We start from the raw sequence: 10,267 nt of genomic DNA on the forward strand, positions 1-10,267 counted from the left end.
GGGGGCGGGCGTTAAAGGGTCAGAGATCTACTGAGTGGCGGGCTCTCTGTTTGGGTTGCAGTTCCTGCATTGGGGCGTCAGGTACGAGGTGGGGGTTGGCTTGCCGGGGGAGGGTCCGGAAACCAGGAGGGGTGTTTAACCGGAAGGCGCTAGGCCTGGGACCGTGCATGGGAAAAGCACTGAGGGTAGATCGAAGGGCGCGTGCCGAGGCCTTGAAGTTCAGCGCATTCCTGGAACCGAGGAAAGAACGCATGGGTGGAGGGAGATAGGAGGGAGGTGACAGAAATATGGACGGGGGCTAGATCACCTGGTCCTAAAGTTTTGGAGGCCACCGAAGGAGTTTGGATTTTATAATAGAGCCGGGGTATGACTTTTTGCAAATTCTGTTTATTCATTTAATACATTTTTGTTGAGTATGTAGTATATGTAGATGGTATTATGGGCACTGAGGATGCAGCAGTGAACAAAACACTGCCTACCCTGGCAGAGCTGACATTCTAGTGGGTGAGACAGCCCATAAGCAAAGTAAATAAGTGAAATACATATCGCAGGTCATGTGATAAGTGCGTGGAGAAAAATAAAGCAAAGTGGGTAGAGTGCTGGGATGAGAGGGCATGGCAATGACATTTGAGCAGGACTTGGAAAAGAGAAGGGAGCAAGCAGTGCAGATAGGAAGCCGCTGGTGTGGGGATAGCCTAGTGTGTTCCAGCAACATCAAGAAAGTGCATGCATGGTAATTACCTGAACGATGTGTTAGCTAACCTTATTGTGGTACACGTTTAGCGAATATATACCTCTATCAAGTGTATCAAATTATCACGTGTGTATCTTAAACGTACACAGTGATATGTATCATTTATACATCAATAAAGCTGGGGGGCGCGGGAATAAGGTCTATATGATTGGAGCAGAGTGAGAAGGATGAGAGCCAGGAGGTGGATGTCCTGTAGACCATGGAAAGAATTTTGGCTTTTACTTTGAGAGAAATGAGGAACCACTGGAGAGTTTGAGCAGGGAGTGACATGGTTGGCCTGTGTTTTGAAAGGACCACTGGCTGCTCTGTTGACCAGAGACTGTAGGGGCTAGAGGAGAAGCGGGGAGACATTGTTAGTCATTGGGACAAGGTCGTGGCAGTGGCAGGGATAAGAGGAGGAGGGATTTTGGCTTTAGAAAGGAAGTAGCATTTGCTGATGGATTGGATATGAGATGGGAGAGAAGGATGTCGGGTGATTTGAGGTTTTTGGTCTGATTTGGACTTGAAATTTCCATCACCAAGATGGAGAAGGCTGTGGAAAAGGCAAGTTGGGAAGGGAAGTTAAGATCCCCATTAATCTTCTAAGCAGAGATGTGGATTGAGCAGTTGGGTAGATGAGCCTGGAATCTACAGGAGAGGTCTGGGCTGGAAAAATCAGAGTATAGTTGATAGTTTTTTTTTTAATTTTTATTTTATTTTTTAAAGATTTTATTTATTTGAGAGAGAGAGAATGAGAGAGAGAGAAAGCACGTGGTGGGGGGGAGGGTCAGAGGGAGAAGCAGACTCCCCGCTCAGCAGGGAGCCCGATGTGGGACTCGATCCCGGGACTCCAGGATCATGACCTGAGCCGAAGGCAGTCGCTTAACCAACTGAGCCACCCAGGGGCCCTAGTTGATAGTTTTTTAAAGTAATGGTTTTGGGGGGTGTGGAGGGTAGTGGCACTTGGCTGGCTCAGTCAATGGAATGTGTGACTCTTGATCTCAGGGTCGTGAGTTTGAGCCCCAGGTTGGGTGTAGAGATTACTTTTTAAAAAGGTAATAGTTTTATTGAGATACAATTTATATATCATACAATTCACTTATTTAATGTGTACAATTCAGTGGTCTTAGTATATTCTCAGTGTTGTTCAACCGTCACTATAATTAATTGTATAATATTCCAGTAGATGGCTTTTAAAGCCACGAGACTGAATGAGAGTGGAGTCCAAGGACCTTGCCCTGCAGCACTCTCTGTGGAGAGGTTCAGGAGATGAGTGGGGCCAAGCATAGAAGGCGTTTCAAGGAGGAGGAAGGTAGCATGAGCCCCAGGCTGCTGATAGGCTGAGTAACAGGAGGACTGAGATCTGATCACTGGATTTATTTTATTTTTTTAAAGATTTTATTTATTTATTTAAGAGAGAGAATGAGAGAGAGAGAGCACATGAGAGGGGGAAGGGTCAGAGGGCGAAGCAGACTCCCTGCTGAGCAGGGAGCCCCAATGTGGGACTCGATCCCAGGACTCCAGGATCATGACCTGAGCCGAAGGCAGTCACTTAACCAACTGAGCCACCCAGGCGCCCGTGATCACTGGATTTAGCAACGTGGAAATGACCTGGACCAGAGCATTTCCGGTGGCATGATGGTTGCGAGGGCCGGATCAGAGAGGGTTTGAGAGAGGATGGGAGAAGAGGAACTGGAGACAGCGAGTACTGACAATCTGTCAAGGAGTTTGGCTGTACAGAGGGGCAGAGAAGTGGGGCTGTTGCTGGAGGGATGTCTGATCAGTTAGTGAGCAGTGTCAGGTGGGGAGAGCTCATGGGACCTGGGGCACAGCTTGATCTTCCTAGAGCATGAATTCTTCATCTGGAAGAGCAAGAGAGAAGGTGGAAACTGGACAGACACTGGCAGGTGGGAAGGTATGGTAGGAGTTTAGAGAAGTTGTCTTCCAATTTTTTTAAATATTTTCTGAGTGAAAAATGAAGCAAGCCATCGGCTATGAGTGAGGAAGAGGTACAGTTGATGGAGGTTCGTGGGATGGGCAGTTGGTAGGAGATGGTCATCTGGATAGAATGGGAGAATGGATTTGGAGGGGCAAGGTTCTGAACGTGGCCCTCAAGACCCTCCTTAATGTGGCCTCTGTTTACCTCTTCAGCCTCTCCTCTGCCCACTCTCCTTTCGTCTGCTGTTTTCCAGCGGCACCAGCTGCCTGTCAGGTTTTAGATGACCCCAAGTGCATCTCCACTTTGCCCCCTCTGCCAGGAACACCTTCCCTGTGCTGACTGAGGGCCTGTGAGATGTTTGAATGGGGAGGGGCTCAGAGTCAGGCCGGAGTTGGGGCTGGGTGGGCGAGAGGAGGGACTGGAATAGAGGAACAACTTGAGTCATTTCCTCACAACAAAGTCTCTGCTGTCACCAAGCTTATGTTCTAGTGAGGGGCCTGGCAACATGTAAAGAAGGCAAATATGTGTCTGATGGAGACAAATAAAGCAGGTGGCCCAGGAGGGAATGGTCAAGGAAGGCCTTGCCATGAGGTGATATCTGAGCCAAGACGTAGACATCAGGGTGAGCCAGCTGGAGCTGCGGAGGAAGCAGCAGGGTTGGGTTTCGTGTGTTTGGGTATGTGTAGCGGAGGACAGGGGCAGAGAGGAGGAAGGGGGTGACAGTCAAGAGGACCGGGGCTTGTTGGCCACTGGTGGGACTGGTGTTCATGGCAAGTGAGATGGGAGCTGTCGGGGTGGGGGGGTGGTTTGAACCAAGGGAAGTGAAATGATGAGTTAATAGAGCCTCAGGTTGTGAAGAACGGCTCTGAGCGGCAGGGAGGAAGCCAGGACGGTGCAGGATGGGTGACCCTCCTGGCTTCCAGGAGTGGGCGGCTGGTAGAGGAGGAGCTGGGAAAGGAAGCTGAGAAGGTTGGAGGAAGCTGAGAGGGGGTAATGAGTTCAAAAAGACAGGGTGTTGAAAGCTGCAGAGATTGGGAGAAGAAATCTGTGAAGCGCCTGCTGAGTCCGGCAAGGTGGAAGTTTTGCGGGACCCCCAGAGGAGCAACGTCATGGTGGAGTGGGATCAGGATAGAATGGGGGCTCAGAACGTAGTGATAGCCAAGGTGGATGCTTTTCTGGTGAATGTTGCTGAAAAGGAGAGGGCTATACTTGGCGGGGCTGCAAGTCTGTGTGCTTTGCTTTGATGCAGGATCCACCCGCAGGATTGTTGTGGGGTCATAGCTCAGTGCAGTGGGTGCAGGCATCGAGGCCTGGGAGGCTAGCTTGACCCCATGACCTTGTCATGGATGTTGTGTGCTTTCTTGGGCCTTAGGGATGGGGCCCAGGAGTTCAGGTGCAGCACCAGCTTGGAACCAGTGTCACAGGAATGTCCCCTTCTGTGGCTCTCAGCTCGGACCTGCTTTGGGCAGGAGGCATGTCCCTACCCAAGCAACTTTGTTTTCTAGAGGGCCTGAGCTTCTCCGAGCACAGCACAAGAGGGAGGAGGCTGGGATGGTCTGAGCCGGTCTCTGTTACAATCAGAAGCCCCTTTCTTCATCCCCTGAGCTCCTACAGTCTGTCTTCCTGTCCCCAGCTCCCACTGCTTTTCTCTCTGGCCTGGTTGTCCACCAGGTGTCACTCTGACAGCCAAAGTCAGTATTTGAGGGCCTGCGGGGGAGGGGGGCGCTGGCCAGGGGAGGGAGTGCTGGCCCAGCTGTGCGGGGAGCATGGGTCACCTGGCCCTCTCTTGGGGTCCTCAGTGTCCTCACTGCTCTAGGGTTCAGGCAAAGCCTGACTGGGTAATGGGAGCCTCCCTGTGCTGTTTAGGTAATAAGAAGTGGGTGTCGTTGGGGCCCAAGCATCAAAGCAAGGTTGAAAAGGGAAATATTAAAGAAACCTAACCTGTAGGGCGCGCGACTGAGGCTGGAGACTCGGGAGAAAGCTTACAGAAGGTGAGGATTGTGACATGGTACTGGGAGCCTGGACAGTCTGGGCTCGGCGCGCACAGGAGAAGGGCTTGTGTGAACCTAAGAAAAGCTGTCCTCTGTAAAGAGATCCAGGCTTTTTGTTTTGTTTCCTTTTTCTCCTGGAATTGTCTTCTCAGAGGACAGCTGAGGGGGGAGTTTTCTGCCTTGGGACGCAAACGACCTATGTCCTCGAACATAAGCAAAACTTTGTGTCCCCAGTGCCGCGGCAGCCCTCGGATTCCAGGCAGTTGGTTTTGGTGGCCTTTTACAGAAATCTTTCCCTGAAATTCCCTCCGTTCCACAGTTTCCCGGGGAGTCTTTATGAACCTTTGTGGGGCTTTGTCAGCATGGGCACAACTCAGGTTTGAGAATTTTCTTTGGCATTATCAGAAAACCGGGCACCAGGATTCTCATCCGAGTCACAGCAGAGACCTGGGGGATGTGGGGAAGGTGGGTAGAATGGGAGGGTCTGGTGGCTTCGCGGAGGGAGGTAGAAGGCATGATCTCCTCAGTATGTTCTTCCCCGAGTTGTCTGGGAGTGCCCTTGGAAGCCTGACTGTGGTGGCTGCTGTCTCCGGGTACAACAGAGTAGCGCTCAGTTTGGACTTTTTCATGGACATTAGTTCAGAACTGTCCCTAGGCCCTAAAACCTGGCTCCTGCCCAGGCTTTCTCAGCTGTGAGCTGATCTGTCTTGCGTCCCCCACCCCCCCAGATCTCCTGATGACAGGACACCGCACCACGTTTACCATGCAGCATGTCATGGGTGTGCCCCGTGTGTTGGTGCGGAGCGGCCTCCTTGGAAGGGACCTCTTTATGATCAGGACTCTCTGCAGCCCAGGCCCTAGCCAGCCCAGAAAGAAAGGACCTGAGGGTGTGGCCCTGGAGCTGTACCACCGCCTCACAGCCCTGGGAAGAGCCCTGGGGCACAACATTCGGCAGCGAGCATCCTCCACGGCCACGACATGGTGGGACAGATATGAAGAGTTTGTCGGACTCAGTGAGGTTCGAGAGGCCCAGGGAAACGTGACTGAGGTGAGGAGGGGAGTCGGGGTGGTTGGCCCTGCCTTCTGACTCAGGAAATGTGGCCTGGAGCCTCCTGCCAAATAAGTCACCAGCCACACACCACCAGCCATGCCCACATTTGCCTTTCCTTGAACAAATACTATTCATAGAGGGATTTGACTCATTTCTCACATGACAACCTGGGTTTGATAGTCCTGGGGTGAAGATCTCCATGTAACCATGCTCACCTACCCAAAAAACAGGTTTCTGTGTACCGATCAGTCCCCAGCCATTGACATCCATTGTGTTAGACCAGTGGACACTTCCTATGTGGGCCCTTTGGGGTCGGTGAGAGTGGTACAGCATCCTCAAAGCCCTGTGTGGAATTAAAACAGCCCTGGTGAAGGTAGAGGCGCAGGGCTGGGGCAGCATCCTACGCTGAGCTGGAAAGAGCTCAGCCTGTGGCTGTGAAGCCCTTGGTGGCAACAGAAACGCATTCTGTCATCTCTGTTCCTGCTCCTGCCTAGCACAGACCGGGCTAGTGAGGTGACAAGAACCTGGGGTTCGGCAGGAGGTTTTGAGGCACCATGCTGTCCCTTCCCTTGGAGGTCATGACCTTGGCTGAGCTGGCATTTCTGGGTCTGTAACATGGAGGCCACAGCAATGCCTCTGATGGTATTGTTGTGAAGTGTAGCTAAGGTAACGGACGTGAACAGCTTAGGAACCTGGGTTCCTCTTTGTGGTTTGTATCAGACTAGAATTGCCTGGGTTTTGTGTACAGCATTAGCTATTTTCCAGTTTCTCAGGGGCACATTATTTCTACTTGAATGGATAAATCCGGGGATTCTGATGGGTGTGGCCCAGGGTTGCACTTTGAGGACTGCTGGGTGAGCCAGGATTTTGTGTCTGAGGGGCTCCTTTTCCACCCTTTTGCACCAAGACCCCACTCACCTCAGCCATAGCCTTGTTGGGAATGGAGCTGAGCCTGTGTGGTTGTGGAGGGAAGGGCAGACAGCCTCCACCATTCTCTCTGCAGGCAGAGAAAGTGTTCATGGTGGCTCGAGGGCTTGTCCGAGAGGCTCGGGAGGACTTGGAAGTTCACCAGGCCAAGCTGAAGGAGGTGAGGGACCGCTTGGACCGCGTCTCCAGAGAGGATAACCAGTACCTAGAACTGGCTACGCTGGAGCACCGGATGCTGCAGGTAGGCACCTTGGGAGGCAGCCTTTCCTCACTGGACAGGGACCCTAGTCTGGGCAGGTCAGGGAGGGGCAAGGTGAGAACCCTCACTGGTCTGTGGTCAGAGGTCTGGTGAGGGAGGTAAACCAGAAGGTACACTGGGCCCCAGGCTTCCGGAGCCTCTCCACCCACTTCCTCCTGGAGTTCAAAGTCCAAGGCAGTGTAATCTGGGTCCCATATTGCTGAGGAGGGAGCACCGTGGTGGAAGGACTGGCCCAGAGAGGACACATTCTGTAGTCATTATGCATGTCTGATCAGACCTAGCACTGCTTGGGTAGGAAGTAGTACAGCTCATCTTGACCCCCCCCCCATTCCTTTGCTCCCTGTCCTGACCAGGCTTACTCTGCCTTCATTCACCCAACGGGTTTACGGAGCATGTGGTCTGGGCCAGGCTGAGACTGAGCCCCAGGAGCGTCTGCTCGTGGCTACTGCTGCAGAGCCACATTCCTGCTGTGTAACACAGCTTTGCTTCTGCAGGAGGAGAAGAGGCTTCGTGGAACCTATCTGCGTGCTGAAGACTCGGAGCGAGAGAAGTTCTCCCTCTTCTCTGCAGCTGTGCGGGAAAGTCACGAGAAGGAGCGCACTCGAGCTGAGAGGACCAAGAACTGGTCCCTCATTGGGTCAGTCCTGGGGGCCCTGATTGGTGTGGCTGGCTCCACCTATGTGAACCGTGTGCGGCTACAGGAGCTGAAGGCCTTGCTCTTAGAGGCACAGAAGGGGCCTGTGAGCCTCCAGGAGGCCATCCGAGAACAGGCATCCAGCTACTCCCTCCAGCAGAGGGACCTCCACGACCTCATGGTGGACCTAAGGGGCCTGGTACAAGCTGGGCCTGGGCAGAGCTCTGTGGCCCAGGCAGGTGCTTCCCCGACCCGAGACAGAGATGCAGATGTCCTTTCAGCCACCTTGAAAGAGCAGCTCAGCCATTCCAGGCAGGTCCGTTCCTGTCTAGAGGGTTTACGAAAGCGGCTTGATGACTTGGAAAAGACTTTCAGCCAAACGGCTGAGTTGGTTCAGCTTGCAAAGGCTGCAGTGCATCCGGGCCTGGTGGAGCCAGCAGATGGGGCTCTGCCTGGCTCCTTGCTGGAGCAGGGGAGCATGATCCTGGCGCTGTCGGACATGGAGCGGAGGCTAGAAGCCCAGGCCAACAGGAACACCATCTGTAGCACGCTGGTCACCTCTGTGACATTGGTGGCCGTACTGCCTGTGCTCTACATGCTGTTCAGGGCCAGCTAGCCCCTGGAACCCCCTCCAGAGGCCCTGAGGGGATAGGTGTGGATATGGATTTAGTTAGGGAATCCCAGCAGTGAAGTGAGCCTTCAGGGTGCACGCAACCTCAACCTGAGGCTGAGCGCCGTCTGTGTGGCTCACCAGCAGGCATACTTTGCTCTTTAGAAAATGCTCATTTATGTTAATTATCAAAACTGTGTGCTAATGTCCAATTAAAATGTCTTTGGGTTTGTGTTATTTAAAGTAATTTACATTGAATGGAGTTTTTCTTGTTGAAGACAGATTGGGGATTCGAGGGTTGGGCCTGGAATTACGGTAATCATTGTTCCCTTTAGTTCCTCTCTCACCTCCTCCGATAGTTCCTCTCTCACCTCCTCTTGGTCTCCTCCTCAGTTCAGGACCATGTTGGATGTACTTACCCTTGAGGCCTGGGTTTTTGTTTTGGATTGCCTGGCCTGGCCTCTTCTTGCCTGACCCTCCCCTGTCAGATAGCCTGGGGGTTCCAGTGAGTGGAATCTAGCCTGTACACCCACTGTTGACCATGGTTAGTGCCCTGTTTCTGGATTACTTTCTCTGCCAGAGTGGGGAGAACCTTCTGGTTCTAACACTGGAGGGATGATCAGAAGAGAGCAGGGAAGAGGGATCCCGGGAATGGTTGATAAATATTGCTGGGGACATAATTACAGAGATTGGTAGCCAGTCTGGGTCCCTGTGCAGAGAAAGCTTTGGGCAGCCCCATGTGCCCCTAGAGTTAGGTGTCCTCCCATACACAGCCTAGGGACATCCTGTACCCGGAGGGGCAGAGCTCAGCCCATCAGCAGTGTGAACTAAATGGCAAGGATGGGGAGGGGCCTCCCAGAGGTAGGAGGTGCAGTGGGGGGCCCCAGGGATGGACTGCCTGGAAACTCCTGGCCTGTCCCTTTTCAGAGGAGAACAGCAACCTTTGACCTCCTGGGCTAACTGGCCATGGGTGGCCTTGTGTGTCCTTGAGTAAACAGGAACAGCCAGGAGGTACTCTGTCCTCCCTGCAGGTCTGGAAAAGCCACTCCTTTCAGTGTGTGGAGGTATGTAGATCTGTGGGGAGGGGTTTCTGTGGGCTGGGACTTGTTTGCCTGGGCCTGTGTGGAGCCCACTTTCAGCAGGGGCCTGTGGAGCCAGTAGGGTTTCCTATGAGGTACCCTCCCTCCTTGAAGCCTGTGGTCAGGCTTGGGCTGTCAACACAGCCCAAGTGGCCCACGGGTTTTGTGAGCCTCTGAGCACCTGGTCCCTTGGTCATTTGGTCACTCCATTCTTGACCTTGTTTTGTGTCATGGTTCCTCAGGCCGGCATGGGATGAAATGACCTCTGCTTGTGGGATATTCACCCTCCTGATGGGGTAGGAGGTGCTGTATCTGTGTATAGATGAGGGGTGCTGTGGGGTTTGGAAGTCCCATGTCCCCCTTTGGGGTGAAGTAATTCCTAAAGTGTGCACTTAAGTGAATGGATTTGAGGAGGGGAGGATTCCAGGTATGTGGGAGACCCCCCCCCCAAGGCTGCACAGGCAGGAAAGCCAAGGGGGCTGAGGTGGTGATAGGTGTGGAGGAGTGGTGGAGTGCAGGTTAGAAAATGAGGTGGAGGGCCTGGGGTCTGATGCCAGAGGCCAGGAATAAGGAAAATGGGAAGGGGGTGCCATGGTGGTGCACGGACCCAGGTGCTAGAAGAGGGGGTGGAGGAAAGGGAGTGACCTGAGAAGCTGGTGAGAGAGAAATTGGAAGGCAGAGTTGGGTAGATGAGTGTGAAGGCAGACTCTTGACTAGGGGGAGGGGGTGGCAGGTGGCAAGAGTGCCTGTGGTGGTGGCTCTTTGGACAGTAGCCAGCGTGGGTGACCTGGACCTTCTGGTTGAGGCTCTCCCTAGCCTGTGGAGGCTCTGGGGGCTTCCAGGGTGATAAGTGTGACAAATTTTGTCTCCCAGGAGGCTATCCCTATGTGTCTTGAGCCAAGTCCTAACAGGATGGGCCAGGTCGTGGCTCCTGAGTTCTCAGTGGGCAGGCCAGGCTGTGTGTGAAGGGCCCAGCAGAGGGCACAACTGGGCCTCTGCCCAGCGATTCCTCCCTAGAAAGGCCCAGGTATTTTTGCCAGTGAG

At 53.3% G+C, this 10,267-nt stretch overlaps 1 protein-coding gene across 9 annotated transcripts; it reads left to right on the forward strand.

The window, feature by feature from the left end:
* Positions 1-24: 24 nt before the first annotated feature.
* On the forward strand, positions 25-8,391 carry CCDC51 (coiled-coil domain containing 51). Of its 9 annotated transcripts, none has more exons than XM_088028517.1 (5): positions 146-364; positions 4,539-4,663; positions 5,392-5,711; positions 6,718-6,882; positions 7,395-8,391. In XM_088028517.1, the coding sequence occupies exons 3-5, from the start codon at positions 5,400-5,402 to the stop codon at positions 8,148-8,150; spliced, it is 1,233 nt and encodes a 410-aa protein (XP_087884643.1). In that variant the 5' UTR covers positions 146-364; positions 4,539-4,663; positions 5,392-5,399; the 3' UTR covers positions 8,151-8,391. The 9 variants fall into 9 exon arrangements, with proteins under 9 accessions (XP_027980063.1, XP_087884643.1, XP_027980061.1 ...); XM_028124259.2 differs by lacking the exon at positions 146-364 and adding an exon at positions 1,679-2,648; XM_028124258.2 differs by lacking the exon at positions 146-364 and adding an exon at positions 2,757-3,294.
* Positions 8,392-10,267: the final 1,876 nt, after the last annotated feature.

The sequence above is a fragment of the Eumetopias jubatus genome, unplaced genomic scaffold, assembly GCF_037043125.1.
Source record: "Eumetopias jubatus isolate StellerSeaLion01/CBP00866 unplaced genomic scaffold, mEumJub1_p1.0 scaffold_1, whole genome shotgun sequence".
NCBI lineage: Eukaryota > Metazoa > Chordata > Mammalia > Carnivora > Otariidae > Eumetopias > Eumetopias jubatus.